Source organism: Ceratotherium simum, chromosome X (genome assembly GCF_057802395.1).
Source record: "Ceratotherium simum simum isolate JZ-2026a chromosome X, ASM5780239v1, whole genome shotgun sequence".
In the NCBI taxonomy this organism is placed as follows: domain Eukaryota; kingdom Metazoa; phylum Chordata; class Mammalia; order Perissodactyla; family Rhinocerotidae; genus Ceratotherium; species Ceratotherium simum.
In genome coordinates, this window is record NC_141940.1 from 40715281 (window position 1) to 40738704 (window position 23424).

The following is a 23424-nucleotide window of genomic DNA, read 5'->3' on the forward strand; positions in this document are numbered from 1 at the left end:
CTTATGCTTCAGCTGATTCTAAACCTCTCAAATTAAAATTAGTGACTTTGTAAGTGATCTTTTTAAAGCACCACAAAATATATTCTGTATGCAAAGTTAGCCATTTGTTATAAGCAACACAGATGTGATCATATTCAGAACTTATTCTGAATGCTTAATCTCTCTGATTTCTGATTTCTGGTATGTTGAGGAATAGAAAGTGGAAGGCACATTGAAAATACACACACAAAGGCCAGAAGTTTTTTTCATCTTAAACAAGATTTAGAAAATGGGAAGAATGACATTTTTTCAAAGAGATGATTAAAATATAATCTTTTGCCTATTTGGAAGGATGAGGTACTGCTATTCCCTTCCTAGAGAAACTCAAAACACTTCTTCAGTGCTTATAGAATTGATCTTCTTTGAAGACAGGAGTTCAAACCCTCAAGAAAATAAGTTCAATCAACAGATAACTAACCTGTATCATTGGATCTGTGTTTTTCATGCTGAAGAATTTTGCTTATCAGTTTATTCTCTTACAGTAGTACAGCAACATATTAAATGGAAACAGTTTTATCACAACCTTTAAAATTATTACTATTTCCTCAAAACATTCTTACAGTTGATCTTTAAAACCTATGTTGATAGACTAATATATAGACTCTTATACAAGTTGTCAGACTTTCCACTTTTCTATCCAAAATTTCATTATAACAACTATCTCCTTTGGAAAGCACCAGGCTTAAGAAGCCAGATATGGGTTGCACAGCTCAGCTGATTAAAATATAGTGCTAATAAGATCAAGGCTGTCGTTCAATTAACCTTGTTGTGGATCACTTATACAAAAGACAATACCTCTAATTTTCATTCATTAAGTATTTTTGAGTATCTATACACATTCCAGACACTGTGCTAGGCCTTGGGGCTACAGAAAAGAATAAAATATATCCCTGCCCGGTAGGCACTTGCAAATATCTCCTATATATTAGCCATTCACCACTAGGAAGAATATGAACTAAGACAGTGAAATGAATTGTGCATATCCACTATCATGGGCAGTAGTAGAAAAAAATAATTTCCAAATCACATTCCGAACTGATACTGGGTTAGTAGAATATCTTCCTATATAAAAAAGAAAACATTTTCCTTCAATGTCCAATAATTTGTAAAATAACAAATTGTACTTGTTTTGATATTTCTGAACTTGGTAGTGTTCTTTATTTAAAAATTGGTAACCAGAAACAGACTACAGTTTGAGCAAGGGAAGAAGCATAATGTAGCAAAAATAACACTGAAGTGGGAATCAGAACATTGGATTGCTGCTTTTTGCCTGGCGAAGGTAGGGCTGTACTGTTTCTAAAATCAAGTCTGGCAAAGGAATACGACTACATTTCTTTTTCAATATTTATGGAATTTCCAAATTAACTTTTAATTTCATCCTGTTTTTCCAAAAAACATAGCACCCGTCCCCCCCAAAAAAAGAAAAGAAAAATCTTTAATATGCTAAAAGTGTCTGATGAGGAAAACTGACCATTAACTGGACAACAAACCTCTATGGCCTAAACCCCGATCACAGAACAGCTGTCATTTCAGGATCTGAATCTCTCAAAATCTGCACTGTGTGTCACAGGTGCCTGTGAGGCCATTTACACCCTTTTCTTTCCTGGACTGTCAGGCAAAATCATATTAGTTAAATGCCTGACTATCTGACTTATAAAGATAAATCAAGGATTTATTCATATATTTTAATATGTCGTGTCTGATAAATAAATTTTCAGAGTTTAATAGCAGGAAAAGCTGTCATTTTTACAATTCTATTGTATTAGCCCCATTTTATATTTGACAATTTAATGGTCAAGAATAGCTAATCTGGACCCTAATTGTTCATACACAAGTTCCTGGGTCCAGTATAACTTAAACAACACTTACCTTGATACCACAAATGTAGCAGTCACTCAATTCTATAAGGAATCCTTGAACTTCCTACTTAAAAATCATTAATAACATGACATGGCTCAAGTTTTTCACATTTTCACTCTGCTATCTAAAGTGTTTTGGGAGAAGGGATAGATTAGGAATAGAGAACAAGCAGAAGAAGAAATATAGACTCCAATTTCAAATGTTCAACAATGAATACAGGTTTTGGCACCCACCTATCTTAGGAACAAAGGTAATAAAATAGGCTGTAGCAACTCTTACTACTGTTAGTAAATATCATTCAATTAAAATGTTAATATAAATAATAGGTGTCTATCCTCAGCACTATTAGCAAAAAATACTTTCTAGGTATTATTCATAATATATAGAAATTTGATCTAGTATCCTGCTGGTGGCCAATCCCTTTCATTTCTTTCAAAAAGCTAATGATATCATGGTTTTGGTCTAATCAATTATTTGCAGACACAGACAACTTCATTGAATAAATATTTATAAAGTGCAAATTATGTAGTAAGTTCTATGCTTCTGGACCTTTCCCCCCCACATTTAAATGTTAATGTGCCAAAATGTAAAATAAATTCTAAAACATTTTACAATATATGAAATATTCTAAGCATAATGATAGCATACTTACAGCACCTTGGGATTCAAACATAAAATACAAGGCAGTGAGGAAAGCTGTTCTAGCATCTCTTTTAACCAGTATTCCACTTTTAATATTAGAAAAGAGAGTATTCACAATGAGTGACACAAGTAATAAGGGCAATTGAAGGCCAAAGTAGCTCTTCTAAAACTAAGCTCACATTCAATACTGCCCAACATCCTGATAACACAATGGAGTCAGCATTTCTGAATTCACTTGTATCTAAAATGAACAAGATCTAAATGTGAAGAATTCCAACATAATTCTCTAACGAACATTTCCTCCATTAGAAAATGTGCAACCAATTCAAGTGGACTTCTAAATATTCATTCTGTCCACAGTAGCTTTCAAAGGCTCAGTTTTTCAATGTATTTCAAAGAGGGATACCAAAGCTCATCAGACCAAGCAGTCCTAAGTGGTATTTTTTTAACCAGTAAAAAAAATTATCTAAATTTTTAAGCCAGACTAGCCTCTCTTTCTTCAAATTTCAGTTTTATGACAACATTTTTTGCCCCCTTTTGACTGCTGCCAGCCACAAATGAATCAAATTTAGGTTTTTTAGATTGACTGCTTCCAAGCAGCTCTCTCGATCAAAAAAAATTGGTTCTATCATTGCACCTCAATAAACAAATATACAAATGATTTTCTTAAAGTATTTGGAAATATATATTTGTAGTTCACTGGGAACCAGACAAATCAGTACTATACACCCCTTTAACATGTTATTATGCTACTAACTAACCTGTAGCTAAATTCTAGTCTATTGCAGAATACGAAATAAGCATTAATACAGGTTAGCTATTGATTAAAGCAATGGTTCTTAACATTCTGTATTGTCACAAATCATCTTTTTGGGGGAGGGGCAGTGGCAGTGAAGATGACCAAAAATCACTATTTTTTTTTTTTTTTGGTGAGGAAGACTGGCCCTCTTTTTGCTGAGGAAGATTGGCCCTGAGCTAACATCTGTGTCCCTCTTCCTCCATTTTGTATGTAGGACGCCGCCACAGCATGGCTCGATGAGTGGTGCGTCAGTCTGCGCCCGGGATCCGAACCTGTAAACCCTGGGCCGCAGAAGCAGAGCACGTGAACTTAACCACCACGCCATCAGGCCGGCCCCCTCAAAATCACCTTTTCTTATAATTCTTTTAAGCCAACAAACAGAAGCACACAGCCATGTGTAGTACGGCAAGTTGCCTTTCTTTCTGCCCTGAATCCCCAGATACTTCTGCCATAGGTTTCAAAGGCAATACTACATTAGGAAATGGGTCATAGACTTGATATAGCACCAAAAAATTCCTGGCAGATGGAGTCCTCAGGAAACAGCATATTAAAGACACTAGGGAATTAGAAGCAATACTGTCCAAAAGATAACCGATGCATAACTTGTGAATGACATGTCATACTCACAGGTAAACAATTCTTAGAATTATTATTAAAAAAAAAAAACACTTAGTCCTACCTGGACTATTCTCATTTCCACTAGTGGTATGTTTAGTATATTGTTAAGAACCCAAGGGCTAGGTCAGTATTTCTCCAAGTTTTTGTTGGAGTCCCCTTTATACTCTTTATACTCTTTATAGTTTATACTCTTTAAAGTTACTGAGGACTCCAAGGAACTTTTGTTTATGTGTATTATTTCTATTCATATTAACCATATTAGCAATTAACACTGAGGAATTTTAAAGATATTTATTTATTCATTCATTTAAAATAACAGTTGTAAATACATGTTAATGTAATTAACATATTTGTATTAAAAATAACTATATTCTCCTCAAATATGTAATAAGAAGAGTGGCATTCTCATTTGTTCAAACCTCTTTTACGGTCAGACTTAATAGAAGATAGCTGGGTGTCTATATCTGCTTCTGCATTGGATCTATTGTGATCTGTTCTTCTGGCTGAAGTATATGAAGAAAATCTGTACTCACACAGATATGTAATTAGAAAACTGAGGAGTATTTTAATAGCATTTTCAAATAACTGTAGATATTCGCCTTTGATACTACACCAAAACTCAACAAGTGGTAGTTTCTTAAACATTAGGTGCAAGGTAGAATTTGAAACCGTATCAATGAACTCTTTGTATTTAGTTAAATGAAAATCCATTGAACCATCTTGCAAACTGAATGGATCCTTTATTCGTGCATGGTTTTGTAATATCATGCATTAGTCATTTGGAAAGCATTGGTTCACAGAGTTATGCAGATCTTACAAATGGTGCCTCATTCATTTTAAGATTATACAATAGAAAAAATATCATAATTGTTAATATTACCATTGATCTCATCAGAAAAGTCTAAGTATCAGGAAGTTGTCAAGCTCACGTGGTGGATAAAAGTTTTCCAAAATTCTAATTTTTCAACACTTAAATTTTATCATTAGCAACAAATGCTGTCATTTGTTTTCCTTGAAATGACAGGCTCAGTTTATTTTTGAGAAAGGTCTTCCAAATACCCAAGTCTGAATAACCAGTTTGTCAGTAGTTCTTTCAAGTTAAAAGGAGTTGTTTGAAGAAAGTGGCTAGTTCAGCTCACAACTCAGTCATATAAGTGCTTTTCTTTCAGACAACCATTGTACTTTGGTATGCTGCAGAAGTGCTTCATGCCTACTTCCCATTTCATCACACAGAATATACAAAAAAATGTTGTGTACAACAGAGTAGAGATTTAATAAATTAATTATTCTTACTGATTCATCAAGGAAATTCCTAAGTGAAACTGGCATTTTCTTTTTACTGTAAATGCACGGAGGTGTAGTATACAATACAGGTTGGTGCCTCTGTCTTAATTTGTGCTAAGGTGCCAGCAGTATTTTCCCACCATTGCCTTCACACCATCCATGTAAATGTCAACACGTGAATGTGGCAAATAATGTCGACGTATTATTATGAAAATAGTTTTGACCTCATAGACCCCTGAAAGAGTCTCAGGGATCAGCAGTCCCAGATCATATTTTGAAAACTGTTGGACTAGATTAGTGATCCTCAAACTTTAATATGTATGAGAATTACCTGGGAAACTTGTTAAAACATTGAACTCCCTGGGCCCCATTCCCGGATTCAGTATGTCTGGGGTGGGGCTTGGGAATCTGCAGTTTAATAAGTTCTGTGGGTTCTTTTGCTGCCTGTGGTCTGTGGCCGATACTTTTAGAAATATTGGGCTGGAGTTTGATTATAGTTTGACTGATGTTATGGTTAAGGAGTCTCAACATAGTGGTCCAGTTAGTCTAGCCAGAACAATGCCAATCCTTCACCCTGCATAGAAAAACTCTGCGAATAGAATTATTTTGTGTTTATCAGCGAGTATTTCATATAGAGAGGTTTGAAAATTAGCCACATCAGAAACAATTCCATTCCTTTCCCGTTATAATACATCTCCATTTTCACCATTGTTTCTCACCTAAATCACTATAACAACCTCCTAACTGGTCTCCAGGTCACCAGTCTTAGCTCTCCAATTCATTCTCCTCACAGCTACCAGATAAATTTTTCTAAATGGGAAAAATGTTCATATTTTTCCTTTGCTAAAGGCCTTTAAAGAGCTCCATTTTGCTTACATAATAAAGCTCAACCTCCTTTTATAAGATCCTGACCCATCTGGGTTAGATATTCAGCTTTTACACTGTCTAGTGCAGACTTCCCTTGAAGTTATTAGGTTTACTTGAGTTTCACTAAACTACAAACTCCTTCAGGTTAGGGGCTGGGTCTTTCATCACTGTATCTACAACATCTAGCAGGGTGCCTGGCACATAACACATGTGAAGTAAATGTTTGATGAATGCAATTTTAAGTATGCTATATTTAGTGATACTTTGAATCTTGATTCAATCTGAAAACAAATTCATCCTTAAAGATAATTGTGGTGAACAGAGTCTAAGATGTGCCTCCTCTCTAAAGTCAAAGATGGTATATCTTGAAAGGACACGTCTGTCTAGAGCAGGGACATATATATACAGATAAAAAGTTAAACACTAATCCTACTCTAGAGACCTTGGATTTAAGTGACGCTTACTGCCACAGTGTTGATCTCACTGAAATTACCATACTGCCAGAGCAGCACTAATGGTGGCGATGATCTTTTTCCAACCTGGGGCTTGACTACACCTCAGTTTCACACTCACATTCAGGAGCTAGGACAGATGCCATTTTAGCCCCAAGCTCAAGTTAGAACCCAGTCATCGTGGTTCACTAGGAGACTGCTGGTTTGGGCACTTATGAGGAGGTTCAGAGGACATAGAAAAGAAGTCTTGAAGCAACTGGAACAGGTTGAGTGTCTATACAACCTTAAATTTGTGCTGACACTGAAAAAAATAAAATAATAAGGTATGCTATTGCAAGGCCATGCAGAAATTGTAGTTTATATGTTATTTAATTAATAGGGTATTCTGTAACTGTATTAAAAATTTTCTGCTAAAGTATTCTATTGTCATAGTCTTTGTTTGGGGGTAGTAAGGCTTCTAAAAACCAAATTCAACATTTTTTTGTTGTTGCTATTTATTAATATCTTCTGAAGAAATGCTAGTCAGTAAATTCCACAGCATCAATGTATTCGATCCTTTGGGATAATAAATTGTGCAATATCCAGAGCTGTTCAGAACGTGATAAGATAAGAATATTTGATGATGCAACGTGAAGCAATTACTGACTAACAATATATACACAACATGTTAAAAACAGAAAGATATTTGTTGGGCAGTAAAAAAGGATAAACAGGAGATTTAGGGGTTTCAGGGGGAAAAAAACTTATACAAATGAACATTAGAATTTATAGTGATCCTTTGTCCTTGTATTTATTAGTTCTCTTTTCCTGTAATGTGAGATCTTGGGAAGGAGAATTCCACTGAATAAATTGTTGCTATATCCAGGGGAAAAAAAAACATGAGCACAAAACCAAGCCATAGCCTACACTTACAATCAAATTGGGACATGGCCTCCACCACTTGCCACTTTATCCTCAACCTTTCAGACCAGGTGAAACTAATACAAGAATGTTTGGAAAGGACATGTACTCTGTACCTTAAATATTGCCAAACTCTTGAGAGTGCCATTTTTGTGTAGATCTAAAAGCCCTACCTAAACTGATATTTGAGTGTCAGACTAAAATATCATTATTAGCCAGAAAAAAAATGCAATAGAGGCTGAAAATGTGAGCTCCCTGGAAGGAAAGGACTATGTCCTTGTTTATCTTTAGCTACTCGCTGCTCACTCTTCTCTTCCTACCATAACATCCAGCACCAGTGCTGGAGATAAAGGGTGGCACAAACTTTTGTTGAAATTGGAATCTCTTTTTGCATACATTCTCTTCAGGCACAGTTTGTAATAGGGGAATTAGGTTGGAAATTGCATTTATCATTAAATTAGGAAGAAAACTACGTTGAGAGGGTATTCATTTTGACCTGGCCACAAGAACCCAAGGGTGCAAAAGTTACAGAAGTCCAATTAGTATTCTATTAGGTATCCAGATCAGAGAAAAAGATATTTTGGTATGCCTCTGCAGAAATTTTGGTATCGTTTACTATTAAAAAAATCACAAATAAGAATATTCTACTAACAGAGGATATTAAATTTCCTCCTGTATGAAGTATTATAAAAGCTAACTTCTGTATTAAGGCCTATACACTGATTATAAAAGCAAACACAAACCTGTCTCACTTGTGTTTTTATCCTTTTACAATAAATTGTTCCTGAAAGTCAGTAAGGAGAATAAACCTAGCCTGTAAACACTTTGAAGTCACGTTAACCTGATATAAAAGGTACCATATTAGTACAAAGAAATATAATGAAAATGTTTGTCGTCACAGTTGAAAACATTCTGTTCTTATCATGGTGAGATAACTGGTTTAGTCACTGCTTGACATTGACAAAACTTGATACATTTAAAATATGAGGTCAGCCTAATAAAATGAGAGAGAGAGAAGGGAGAAGTTAAGTGCATGGCAATCAGTGTTTTCCAAATTATATTTCAGATGTTAAGTATTTTGAGAGAAAAAAGCTTGTATAGATAAATAAGTCTAGAGAACAATGCATTGAACAAAGTTAAACAGTGTTTCTTTAGCACATCAGAGGCTCTGAGCAGCTCTGCAGTGATATGCATTGCCAATCGCCAAGACAGGGCTATAGATGAAGGTGAGGAGGTGGCTACGGCATCCTTTAATGAACAAGGCTGTGTACTAAGTGCTTTATATATTACCTGATTTATCCCTCACAATAACTCTATGAGGTAGGTACAATTATCATCCCCCATTCTATAGATGAAAAAACTGAGTCTTAAAGAGGTTAATTTGGCTAAGGTCACAAAGCTATTATATGATAGAGTTGGGATTCAAATCAAAATCCATCTGATATCTAAGTCCCCTCTCTTTACCACTGTGCCATCAAAGGTCCATAGCTATTTCTATTGTTAGAGCTTAACATCTTGATTTTAAGGTCTTTCTGCTTAAAATGGAAATACACAGGGAAGAAGGAGGACAAGGCAGTTGTTTCAGTTTCTTGATTATGTTATTTCTCTCTGCATTTCTCAGAAACTGCCCAGAAAAATAGCAATTTAGATGTCACAGTTTTTTTCTGCTTCTACATATAAAACAATTACATATTTCAAAATGTGGTCATGAACAGCTATAATAACCAAAGAAGAAATATTATATTTAGTAATAAGATTGTTAGCAAACGTTTCAAGAGAACTAACATTTACTAAATGCCCACTACATACCAAACATTTTATTTACAATATCATAGACAATGGACATTATTATCTCCCTTTTTATGAACAAGATAAATGAAGTCCAGGTTAACAACTTGCCCAAGATCACATATTTATTAATTGGTAGGACTGGAATTCAAGCCAAGCAGTCTGACTCAAGTACATCCGTTCTTCCGTTATAATATGCTGTCTCTCAATTTCAAATAGAACATATTCATCTTTGGTACAAAAGATTGAAATATAAAACAGAGCAATCATGTAGCTTTCCTTACCATCAAAGGATAATCTGTTAGCCTTTACTTACATTACTCAAGGTAACTCAATTGCCTTGTCTTGATTGCCAGTTCAACCAAAAGGCATCAGCCAGATAAGAGCAGCAAAAAGGGTAGGGGTTTGGTGACTATGGCAAGTGAGGTGACTGGTGCTTTTGCACTGGCCAGTTTCAGTCTCTCTTACACATCCTGTCCTCTTGCCAAAATGAAATGATGGTGGTGGAAAACCAGAATCTGAAACACCCCTACAACTCAAAGTATTTTGGAACTGTATTAAATATAGGTTGCTCATAGATCTAGGAATGAAAACCTCACTCAATATAATCACACTTTCCTAGCCTTCATCTAAGTAACTATTGAAATCCTCTAAAATGAGAAAGGATGTACCAACTTGGAAATCTATTAATGGCTAATTAAGCCACAAGTCAGGGCCCGGCCCAGGGGTGTAGTGGTTAAGTTTGGCGTGCTCTGCTTCGGCAGCCTGGGTTCGCTGGTTTGGATCCTGGGCATGGACCTACACCACTCATCAAACCATGCTGTGGCAATGACCCACGTACAAAATAGAGGAAGACTGGCACAGATGTTGGCTCAGGGCCAATCTTCCTCACCAAAATAAATAAATAAATAAAAATAGAAAAAAAGCTGCAAGTCAAAATTATGTTCTTAAAACTTTTAGAAGCATTACAAACGCTTTTAAAATAAGCCAACTTCTGAGATCATCACAGAGTAGGAAAATAAAATGAGAGTCCTTAAGCACATGGAAAAGGTGAGGTAGAGCTTTGGTCAGCATTACAAAGAAACTGAATAAGTAGAGAAAACTCTCTAAACCAGCATGATTGGGAAGAATATAATAAACCACACTTCATGGGGCTATCATTATGAACAATAATCACAATAGAAACACTAATGGGTTGTGCTTCAAAAATTCATTTGCAAGTCAGTTATCTGAAACTAGAAACAACATATTTTCCCATAGTCATGTTGCTAAACAGTGTTTGGGTTCCCAAATGAGCCCACAGATTATTGCATGTGAAATGCTTTGAGGACTAAAAACTGCAAAGCAAATATAAATTATTATTTAACCCATATTTGTAATAATACTTTTCAGAAACCAATATCACTGAAATACCTAAAGCAAAACAAACAAAAGTATTTAAAATTTATCTTAAATACTGGGATATAAGAAAAATGCATATTTAATCAGGAGGATTACATGACTGACGGGAGGTTTTTGTGGAGATTGTGGGAGTAAGTTATGGATACATTCAAGGTTTTTAGATATTGAGAGCACTGCCTTGTTATAATGTTTAATTTCACTTCAATCTTTTGTGGAATCACACAGAAGGAAGTTCAAATTTTTTGAAAAAGAAAAAGAAGCTCCAAGAGGGGGTGTGTGTGTGTGTGTGTGTGTGTGTGTGTGTAAGATTATCTAAGGTAGAATTAATCAAGCCATGAAAGGCAGAGGAAGGGGCTAGAAAAGTAGGACACAAAATGTGTCCTAAGAGGAAAAGAAGTGGTACAGAAGCTACCCTTGAATTTGACAGTTTCTTGTGCGAATCACCAACTGGTGGAGTTTTGTACAGCAGAGTATCATTTTAAGGGAAATGCTAATTTTAAAAACAAGTAATTCAATTTTCATGATGTCTTAAATGCAATTTTGATTGAGGTTGTATGTTCTGCATATCATTAACAACGTGTAAAATAAGAAAATCATGATTCCCCTCTGCCCTTATTCTAACAAAATTTCCTCCTGTTTCCTAGAATGACAAAAGCTATTGTCATCTGATGAACCCAGTGTGTCATGGGTAAAAACTCCCAATATATTGGATTCTTCATATTAAGCTGTTAAACATAGCACTAATCTTAAAAGTATTGAATAGAATAGATATTGAAGGGGGCGAGCAAGGGAAAGCAGGCCTCTTAGGGGAAAGAAACAAAAATACCAAGAAAGGTGAGGGGTGTGTGTATATGTGTCTAAGGGGGAAAAGAAAAAATACAAATAGTGATACGAATGGTAAAGAGAAGAGAAAAATTCCATATTAAAATAAGAAAAGTCAGTCTTTAAAGTTCTTTAGTGTTCAAGGCTCATTTTACATATGAAAAAAACAACTAGTATTAACAAGAAAGGATCATACTAATGATCATAAGGGTTAGATATATTCAAAAGGCCATAGCAATTCTTTAAATTCTTATAGTCTATAAATAATTTCTATTATCAGATATGCTTTGTTCCTGTTGTTGCTATAGTCACATTATTCATGATTTCTTTAGGATTTATCAACACTATTGGAGTATTTTGGTTTTTTAAAAAATAACTTTTTTTATTACAAGTGTAAAACATATTCATTATAGGAAACTCAGAAAATGCAGAAAAATAATAATGAAGAGAACAATAATCACCCATAATTCCACCAACCAGACATAACCAAAGTCAACATTTTGGTATATTTTCTTTTTAAAAGCTAAGACTTTTTAATTGTAGGCAACATTTAACTAAGCTACTTCAACATTTTATCTGAAATGATAATGATTAATATCTTGAGAGAAACATATACATCAACAAGTGAGTTCTACTACCATCTTCTTTCAAAAAAGTCAAACTAAATAGAGTTAACTCAAAATCATTGATTTGTATCTAACTTGAGCATTCAAGCATTAAAACCAAATAAATCACAACTAGGTTCTGAACCTAACAGCCTCCATCGAGTTAGGCATGAATCACCAAATTTTCTTTTAGGAAGAAATCAATATTGTTAACAAGCCTATGGGTAAATTTAAGCAGTAACTATATGCCACGATGTAGAGAAAGACAATACATACAGCCAAAAGAGAAAAGACAGAATAGGAAATGGAATAATAACAAAGAGCCCTTGTGCTCTGCTTTGCCCATAGGGCTCCAAAGTGGGTGTTAACAGCAAAATGTGGCAACTCTGAACTGGCTTAGTAGCTGCGTCAAAAAATGCATGCATTCTGTTCTTGGAAATAACTCCTTACAGTATGTAGCTGAGGATCACCACAGTAACTAGCTCCAGTGCAGTAAAGGAGACTGTTTCTGTGGGTGACTAGGTTCCTACCACATGCTCCAAGAGGTTATTCTCTCAGGAGACAAAGGTGACAATTGTGCTGCTTCAAAAATTCTTCATCTTGGGGTGTGAGGTAGTCTTATAGGGTTCTGGTACTGTTCTGTTTCTTGATCTAGGTGCTGGTTACACAGGTGTGTTCACTTTGTGAAAATTCACTGAGCTATACACTAATGATTTCTGTACCTTTTTGGTATGTATGTTCTACTTCCATAAAATTTACATATACTCATCCCTAGGCAATATTTGTGTTACCCTATCAAGTAAACTCTGAGGAAAACCCCAGCAATAACTTACAGTTCAGTGGCCATCATGAAAAAGAAAAGCCACTTTAGTCAATGAGGTGCTACTCAACCAAGCAACAAGGAAACTGGGTGCAAACCTCATTTATGACAAAGACATCACCTATAGGAATATTATGGGAGAAAAGCAACTAAAGCTCAAATGGCTATCAAACCTTTCAAGAGACCAAAGCCACAAGAGGCAGTGCCTATGGGTTATACCAGATCACGTTTATGGCTAGTAAGTATATTTTTACATAAAGCTCTGTGGAGCATATTTTTGTTTTAAATGTTCCAATTCATACCACTCCCCGTCTCCATTTCTGTACTTCCTTTCTGCTAGTTAATGGAAGAGAAGCTCAATCCCCGCCCCCCAGCCAAAGACCACTACTTTCAATTTGTAAGAGAACCCTCTTTCTATTTTTGATTACATGGGGAAATGATTACAATAACAAGCAGGATACAAAACTGTATATACAGTATATAATTATAATTCTTTAAATAATATATTTGCACAGCAAAAGGAAAAAACATGACAACAAAAACAACCCAAAATGCTAAAATGATTGTATCTATGGATTTTTATGTGTTCCTTTAAATTGTCTGTTTTCTTAATACTACATAACACTCATGAAAAAATAACCATTATGATAAAAGTAGGATATAAAACTATACCTATACATGGAAAGAGAGACAAGAAAGAATATTAATGATGCTATCTCTGTGTTGTGGAATTATGCATATTTATTTTTAGTTTTATGCTTTTCTGTATTTTCCAAGTTTTCTGCAAGAAGCATGATTAATTAATTTTGTAATCAGAAAATAACTTAGAAAATATCTTTCATACTCGCCTCTATTTCCTCCATTTAAGCCTGGGAACAGAGATTAAATATGGCATTCTGTCTGAGATAATATACATCTTCTAGGGACTGGGGGAAAAAGTTCTTTATATGCTTAGAAAAACAATTTGCTCATCAAGCTATATTTCTTATTCTGCTTTTTTTTTTTTTAAGGTTTTTGTGTTATGGAATTCCACATTCACCAACTTGTTCAGTGGACGCATTTTAATTGGAGACATAAATTGAATGCTGGTGTAAATCAAAAAAATAGAACAGGGAAAGTTCAATGTAAACTCATTGTCACTATTTTTTTGTTATCATTTTGCCCTTAAAAACCCATAAACGGTTCCATGATGGTGATCAGCATAAAAATTAGAGAGCTTGCAATATGAAGCATTTGTACACTCTTATTCCTCCTACTTTACCTTAATTATTTTGTATATTCAGGCAAGAAGCACAGTACCTAGCACACAGTAGACCCTTGATAAATACTTAATGAATTGAATTTCAATCCCCTTCCATTAGATACTTTTCTAGTGAATCTTATGACCCTCTGGCATTTTTGGATATTTAAGGCAACTCAACAGGCATTTCCAGAGCACATACAGTACAAAGGTTCCTATGGGGAATATGAAAATTAATAAAAAATTAAAATTATTATAATCTAGGAAGAAGGTAAAATATATAAAGAAATAACTACCAGTAAAATGCAGAAAGTACTATAAGAGATGGAGTGCTATGGGAGCAAAGAGAAGGGATTATTTTGATTTTGTTGCAGGCTGTGTTGGGAAGAGGAAAAGAAGTAATTAAGTAAAGCTTCAAAGATGAGGAGGCATTTATGTTGTGCTTTGAAGGACCAGGAAATTTTTGTCCATCAGAGCTGAGAAGAAAAGCGTATGGAGGCAAAAGCAGAAGTACGAGATAAGGAAGGATAATTGGAAAGATAGAGAATGTTTAGGTATCAACATGAGAAAAGAAGTATATAAACCTTCAAAAGTAGGTTGGGACTAGATTATTAAGTCTTGTATGCCATGCTGGAAAATGTAGTCTAAAATTTATAAGTAATGGGCTTTTGAGCAATGGCATGTATGGTGTGTGATGAGAGCTGTGTTCCAGTGTCAGTGTGGAAGAAGAACTGGAGGGAAGAAATGACTGGAGGCAGGGAGACCCATTAGGAGGCTAAGCATTTGTTCCCAAGAGAAGACCTAGGAACTGAAAGCAGGGTAATAACAGTTGCAAGGGAGAAAGGGACATATGTGAGAAGATTAAAGTGATGGAATCAACTGGATGTGGGAGTTACTTATTGGAGGGAGAACGTTGGGGCCTGGGTGTGAATGCAAGGAAGAGGAGGTGTTAGATGAAGGAATTAATAAAAAAAAACAGAAATGAAACAAAAGAAAGGCAAGAGACTTCTTGGGAAGGAGTTTCAAAGAAGGAGTGGTCAACAATATCAAACACAGTACGCAGATATGAAAAAGGATGTATCTGGAAATGGATTTTGGAATGGTACCTTACATTGGTAAATCACCACCACCCAATCTCTTCTCATCCTCTTTTGAACCACTCACTCTACTAAAAAAGGTTATTTTCTAAGTCAATGTCCTAGGAAAAAAACAGAATAAAACTAAATGTAAAGTAATTGAGAAGGAATTGGGTGGTGGTATATCAGTGTAAAATACTATCCCAAAGTCCTTCGTGAATGGAAAGAAGATTGATAGTTTGAGGGAGAAGCAGTTATTTGAGAAAAGAATAACAAACACATGTGGGCCAAAGATCATTTTCTTGTAAAGAACTGAGTCTACTCACCGTCTTCCTAAAGAGTTAAAATTAGTTTTTCAGGTACTGTGGACTTTGAAATACTCTCAGCTATTCATTTTCAAATTATGTACTACAAACATAAGATCCAATTTTCATTTTCTAAAATACATTTAACTATCTTAACTGTGATAAAAAAAATTATAGTAGCTTCCTATATGCCAGGCACTGTTAAACACTTTATCTGTATTATCTCATTTAATCCCAGCAACCTTATGAGGCAAGTTTATTATTATGCCCATTTTACATAGGAGAAAATTGAGACTTAGAGAAGTAAAATAACTGGCCTAAGATTTTAAAAATAGTAAGTGGCAGAGCCCGACCTCTTAATATGCTCCACTGTCTTTCAACCATGTATACAAACAAGTGTTTTATATATCCAACTATATCCCATTGGAGACCACCAAATCATTAACTTAAACTGCTTGGTTCATTCACTTTTTTACAGCCCTCAGGAATAATACTTCTCCCGCCATCCCTCTGAATGTTTCAAGCTCTTGTAAATGTGTCATGGATTACGAAGGCTGTAGCTCTGCACAGGTCTTTCAATAAATTCATGCCTGCACATGTTGACTCAAGTAAAATTGTACAAGCGCATACCTACACCACTTCATCCTGTGGGTTGTGCTCAATTAGACAGGATGCAAGGCTCAGGCCCATCTGCTTGGCGAAAGCAGAACAGGTAGTCGCGCAATAACAAGAACATGCGTAACGTGTCTCATCGTGACAATCCTACATTTTTTTGTGTGTGTGAGGAGATTAGCCCTGTGCTAACATCTGCCAATCTTCCTCTTTTTATGCTGAGGAAGACTGGCCCTGGGCTAATATCCGTGCCCACCTTCCTCCACTTTATATAGGACGCCGCCACAGCATGGCTTGCCAAGCAGTGCATCGGTGCGCGCCTGGGATCCCACCCGGCGAGCCGCAGTGGAGGGTGCGCACTTAACCGCTCGTCAGCCCCATAATCATACATTTTAAATGACTTTAGTGCTTACTCTAAGTTTTTGCTTCTTCTTCTTATCTGATTTTCATATTTAAGATAAGAAGTATGAATAGGGATTAAACTTTGAAACCAAAATTTTCTTCCAGGTTTCTCGATCAATTTGATTGAAAAATATCCTGAGATTGCAAGACAAGCTGTTAATAAACATCTATCATTTACAATTATTTATGCGTGTGAATCAGGATTTTCTGGATACTTTGAAAGCAAAAATAATATACAGAAATAAACTGCATGGATTGATGCAAGGCTACAACTACCTTTTGTGAAATTTTGGTATACATAAAAGCAGCCTCATTTTCCTAATTGATTGCTCTTATTTAGTGGAGTTTCTCGCCAATAAACAAAAATTTTAAAACAACCGTTCTAAACCAGTTTGTTCTGTTAACTTGAAACAAATGGGTCTTCATGGTCACAGGACTGTGGAGAGGTGAGAGTGTGGATGCTCAGCACAAACTCAAACAAAAGGCCAACAATTCAAGCAGAGGCCCCTTTGAGAGTGGGTGAAGAGAGATTTTGTAAACAAAGATGACAGCAATGGTTTTTCCACATTTGGTGGCCATTGTGTAATTCATGGGAATATATACTGAGTTAATCTAAATCTCAGTCCTACCTCTCTGCCACTAAGATCCAAGATAAGTCATTTTTGACCAGAGATTACAGTGAACCCTAGGATTACTCTCAGGAATGAGCAAAGCAAACAATACAGCACTTTGCAAACAAATATTCAACAACACACACGGATGAAATGCAAAGTGATTTTTTCCCCGTGTTAAATAGTAGTTTCTCCAGAAATTCAAGGGGGGAAAGGTGATTCCATACCTCAAGTAACTAGCTAGCTTCTTTAGTTAGGTAGCCTAAAGGTAAACTTTGCTATAGTCATCATCCCAGATAATAATAAATTTTTAAAGTATTGAAATATCTTTCTGAATGTAGTTTAAGTGATCAATATTTAGAGCTTTATTTCTATATAATAGCCTGAAACAAAACAGCCATGATTAGATTCCCAGTGTATTCAAGTCTTTAAACTGACAGTTGCATAAGCATATATTTGTAAGAAGTAATTTTTTGCATCTTGTTAGCAGTAACCTATTATAAAAACTAACTTTGAGTGTTTATTATCTGCTAAATCGTTTACATATGTTATCCTGAATAATCACAGCAATGTAAATATTATCTCCATCTTACAGATGGGGAATCTAAGATTCAGTAACGTTAAATAATCTGACCAAGGACACAAAGCTATTGTGTGGTAAATCCAGAATTGGATTCCCATTCTTGACTACAATGCTTGTGCTTTTCCTAGTACACCATACTGTCTCTCAATAAAGTATAAGATATATGTAGAGTGCCTGGCACATAGTGGGAGCTCAACAAAAATTAATTTTATTGTCCCCTAAAATTATCAGATAAATATAAGCTTATATGTCTAACAGAAGTACGATGAAAGCAGTCTAAATAGGAACTCTCTAATTAAAGAGTACTCTTCAATTCCAAATCATTCATGCAAATGAATGTCATTTGGAGGAGACAAAGTCAAACCCTTGCATCTAGGTAGCCAATTGAAACATAAGGACTTTAAAATTTACCAAGTCCTTATTCTTCATTTTTATTAGCCTTTAAAAAGTAATTTCATTCTAATCAACGAATTATCAACCAAGAGAGATACAGCTGCTCCTTTAATCAATATAGAATCTAAGAATCACAGCACTTTAGAGCTGGAAGGGATCTTAGAGTTCATCTAGTTCACTTTTGTCTCTGCACACCCTGCCAACTTGGCCTCCACCTCCTACCTCTATACTATCATTTGACTAGGGAGTAACTTGTACAAGGTCACAAAGCTGATAGAGGCAAAGAAGGGACTAAAAAAACTTAAATCTCCTGAGTTCCAGCTCAGTGCTCTTTCCATTATGCCACCCAGTTAACTCAATGCAAGTGCTCTCTAGGTAGGGCCAGACATACTGTTTTAAGAAAAACAAAATTTATAGTAGTTAAATAAGCAGATTCATCTCTCCTGTGACTATTAAAAGGCTAATCCTATCAGTTAACCTTTACTGAGAAGGATGATGTGTCCAATTCTTTACAGGCGTTATTTCATTTCATCCTTAAGGATGACATGTGGGAATAGTTCTTTCTTAGTTCTTTCCCATTTGATTGACGAGGGAACCCAGACTCAAAGACTTAAATAAGTTGCCTAAGGTCACAGGACTAGTAAGCAATGGAGCCGGAATTTAACCAAGGTCTGACTTGAGGCCCAGCTCTCAACAACTATGATATACTGCGATTACATGTCTTTCTTTTTCTCTCCCAAAGCAGTGATACCAGCAATCACCTGAGACCCCTGGGCAGGGAAGAGCCCAAGAGCTAAGCAAAGTTTCCACCGAAACTGCAATGAGGTTAACAAGACACAGTAACACAATCTTGTACCTGATACTAGGAAACATGGAGAGAAAAACAGGGAGAGAGGAGGGAAAAATCTGCTGTGGGCCTGAGGTTGTTAAACAGGAAAAGAGTGAAGAACGGATTTCCAGGGAGGCTTCTCCTCAAAGCCAATGCCCACCACCAATTAGCCCAAGGCAAGGCACCCTTGTGAAACACCAGGAAAAGGCGACGCAAAGAGCCCAAACAGTCCTTCTCGAGTTGCCAGCCTCCGCACTCCGTTTGTCTTACTACCGTTTTCCACCAGAGAGGCAAATTCTGAAAAGATTTATCCGCCCAACCCCCACGCAGGGTGAATCTCGGGGAGGAGAGGACCCTGCCTCATTCGGTGGGGACAGAAAGGGCACTCGTTTTCCTTCGAAGCAAGGGGATAGGGGAAGGAGAGAAGTGAGGAAAATAAGAGAAACTGGCCTTGGCAGGGGTTTGATGGGGCGCGATTTAGTAGCTGCACTCACCCGGGTGAGACATGGGGATGACCTCATTGCGGGTCCCCGGGAAGTTAAAGATGACGGCTCCAGACGCCCCTCTCTCGTAAGCCAGATGGATCTTGTCTGCGAAGGTGCAGCCCCCGCCGCGCTGGATGAGGGCCAACCAAGAGACTTGCACGGTGCTTCCCCAGTCCCCCGGGACCGTGGGCACCGTGAAATTCGTGTGCGGGTTACAGGCGTTGAGCGCACCCGGCCCGTCCGGCGGTACCAGGACCCCAGCCACGGGCTCGAGCGGCGAATCCTGGCCGTACACGCCCTCCTCGCTCAGCTCCCACACGGTGCGGTTCACTCCGGTGTGCGGAACCCGCCAGGACACGTTGAGGTACGCGGTCCACACTGCTTCGGCTCCCCGGGAGCCGGGGGCATGCGGACTCAGAGCCAGCAGAAAGCACCATGCCAGCAATCGGGAAAAGTCGCAGCCACCACGGCAGGAGACCCTGGCCCCGGGCGGCGGCCCCATGGTGAGCGCGCTCTGCGGTTCCCTAGGGCCCCTGGCACGCGCCCCCCTAGCTCTTGTCAGGACCCCGGCCTTGACCAGGTGCGCGCCAGGTGGGGAGGGGGCGGGGACAGACGGGCGCGCGTGGTGAGCTAGGTCGCAGCGGAGAGGCACGCAGCGTGGGTAGAGATGTTGCCGCAGACGCAGCGCTTCGCAGTTCCAGTCCTCTTCGCTACTGCTGCGGCCGCGTCGGGCTCTGGGGCTGTAGCATGAAGCTCCGCCCAGACGACTGGGGGTAGAGGTGGCTGGGAGGGAGGAAAGGACACTGCAGGATCCGCCTCTTAAAAGGGTAACAGGATGGGCAGGCGTTAGAGTAGGATCTGAGGCTGTGTGGCCAGGTGTGTCGTGTCGTTTTATGAAAAATGGACAAGCAAGGAACTATAGAATATGCGAACATGAAAGCTCTCTGGTAGGATTCGAGTCCGTTTTGGATTGCAAGAATACATTTTTCCCTCCTAATATTTGCCTAAAGGGCGTTTCAGGCTTAAGGTGCCAGAATGTGAAAGTACTTCTGAAAAGCGCAGATCCGAAGGGTCTGAGTCGTAGTCAAAAGAATTTGGGTAGGTGGGTGGTACTGGGGGCAGGATGTTTACTGAGTCTCTAAAGGGGGGGAAGGGGCAGGAAGAGAGCATTACCTTTTTTTTCCTTTTTCCTTTTCCCCTCTCCTGCTCCAAATAAGCGTCATACCTGTGTATTTTCTTCTCACCCTTACCCCATGCTAAATATACTGCATCAGAAGAATATACCACTTCTAAAAGTAATCTTAGTCCTCAAAAAAGAATTACCATTTTCACACACCTCAGGACTGAGCCTCTCTTCTTCATCTTCCACAAACCAGGTTTACCCAAATGGATATGTCTGTGCCATTCATGACCTTAACTACATAATCTTTCTTCATTTTCCACTAACTAAAAGGAGCCAGACCCACCTTGGCAATTCACTCATGGTACTATTGCATTATGATTTCTCCTTGGTTTAAGTGCACAATTTTTATCTATGCTGTCAATTATTACATTTAGTAGGTGCTCAATAAATATGCATTGGATTAAACTGAATTAACACACCTGCTGTCTAACAGTTATGGATAACATTTTGCCTGGGGAAAATTACTTCTCTGTGCCCAGGTTTCCTCATCATCTGTAGAATGAGGATAATAGTAAAGTTACAATAGTGTTGTTCAGATGATTACATGAGTTTGTACATGTAAAGCACTTAGAACAGTGCTTAGCAGAGTGTAAACATTATATCTGTTAAGTACTATTATTATTAAACCGGTACAGGGACCCAATACTTTTTAAATAATCTTAAAGTTGTTACTTTGAGGTAATAATCAAAGAAATAATATTCAGGATGTTCAGTTTTAGCCACTTTTTCAATTAAAAGTAAGTTACAGTAAATTTACTTTATCCAGCCCAACATTTTTTAAATTCCTGATCAGTCAGTCCCCTCAGTTCCTGGCCCAAAATTTACTTAATCAATATTATTCCCCCAAATTAAGCATGGGACAGTTCTGCATTTGATACTGTTATGACTTGAGAGAAACTAGAGAAAAATTAATACCATAAACAAACAGCACCTAGACTCCAAATAAAAGGGCAATTCTGTGAAACATGAACCCTAGGTATTGAAAGGGACTTTAGAGATCAAGGAGGGTATATGGGGTCAATAGCATGGCACCCCCAACTACTGATGATATTAATGTCTGAGATACTAATTACCTAGAGGAAAAGAAAAGGGTAGGATCAGCCATCTCTAAGAAATGGTACAATTCTAGAAATTGTCTGAATTTGTTGGTGAGGAACACTCAAAATTCAATCAATATTATCAGCATGACAATCAACTATATTGTACTTTGAAGAAACAATGTGTTCAAAAGAGATCATTTATAAGGTATCTACAAGAATGAAATTTGGAGAGACATATGTTAATATTCATTCATTCTTTTCTTAAATATTTATTGCACATCTACTATATGCCAGCCATACACTAAGCATTGGAGTAAAAAATCAAATAAGACATTAACTCTGCTCTCAAATAGCTCATAAATTAGCTTTGATGAGACAAACAAGCAAACTGATAATTGCCATATAGAGTGCTATATGTATTTAGTGTAAGTGCTGTGATAGAAGTATGCATAGGGCAGTAGTGGATAATAGAGAAACCTAACCCAGACTGAGAAGTAGGGAAAAGCTTTCCAGAGGTTACACCTGTGCTGAGTTTGAGAGTGTCAGCCTTGCTATGCAGAGAACAATGCAAGGAAAGCATTGAGGCATGAAGCTGAAAATGTTGGGAAACAAGTACTACAGGCTCTATAAACACAAAATGACTGGAACTCAGAGTACAAGAGATAAAGTTATAGACGTACACAGGGGTCAGTCCTTGAGAATCCTTTAGGTAAAACTAGGGAGTTTGGACTTTCTCCAAAAGCAAGGAGTAACATAATCAGGGTTTAAGCAGGGAGTAATATAATAAGATCTGAATTTTAGAGATCATTATGGCTTCTCTGTGGATAATAGATTAGAGGAGTCAATAGAAGCAGGGAGCCCACATAGAAGATTGTTGGCAGTGCTCCAGGTGAGAGATGAAGGTGGCCTGGACTAGACAGGTAGTGGAAATAAAGAGAAGTGGACAGGTTGGGAATGTATTTTGGAGGTGGAATCAACAGGACTTGTTTGGAGGATGAAAGAGAAGAGTTAGAAATTGCTCTGAGGTTTTGGCTTGGAAGACTAGGTAGCATTTAATCAGGAGGAGGGTTTTAAATGTGTAGGAGGGGTAGAAGGAGAGATGAGTTCAGTTTAGACATGTTGATTTTGAGGTACCTGTGATGTAACTAGGTAGAACTGTCTGGTAGGTAGTTGGATTTGCTGATTACTGAACACCTACTAAGCTCAAGACACTGGAGAGGCATGGGTATACAGAAACAAAAGGAAACAGTCTCTGCCCTCAAGTCAGAGAGGTAACCAGGAAATAACAGTACAGTGCAATAAATGTTAGGACTAAGAAAAGCATAGGGTGCTATGGCAACATGTGTGGCTGAGTCTTTAAGAACAAATTGAGTTAATCAAGCAAAGAGAGTAAGATAGTCAGGCATAGGCTATAGTATATTACATGAGAACACCAGGGAACATTCAGGGAACTAACATTCAGTAGTTAGGTACGGCTGGGATGTAAGTTGCAAAGGGGGAGCCAAGGGAATTGAAGCTGGTCAAGTAGGTTGTGCAAGAACATGAAGAGTTTAGAAAATATGTTAAAGAGTGTGGACTCAATACACATGCACACACATGCATGCACACACACATACATAAAGTAAATAAGGTGAAATGATAACAATTGTTGAATCTAGATGGTGGGTATATAGGTGCTCGTTGTACTATTTTTTCAACTTTTCTCTATATTTTAAACTTTTTGTAATGATGAGTTTAAAATTCTGAATTTATTTTGAAGTCGTTGAAG

At 37.3% G+C, this 23424-nt stretch overlaps 1 protein-coding gene across 2 annotated transcripts in view; it reads right to left on the reverse strand.

Moving 5' to 3' along the window:
• Positions 1-23424, reverse strand: part of RNF128 (ring finger protein 128) — a 79179-nt gene that overhangs the window by 29496 nt on the left and 26259 nt on the right. The window contains exon 1 of one of the 2 annotated variants that reach the window (XM_004440445.3): positions 19443-20152. The exons of the other annotated variant lie outside the window; for it this stretch is intronic. Coding sequence (XP_004440502.1) covers positions 19443-19935 — 493 coding nt within the window. The 5' untranslated portion in view covers positions 19936-20152. Of the gene's footprint in view, positions 1-19442; positions 20153-23424 lie in introns of those variants that run through there. 2 annotated transcript variants of the gene reach the window in all.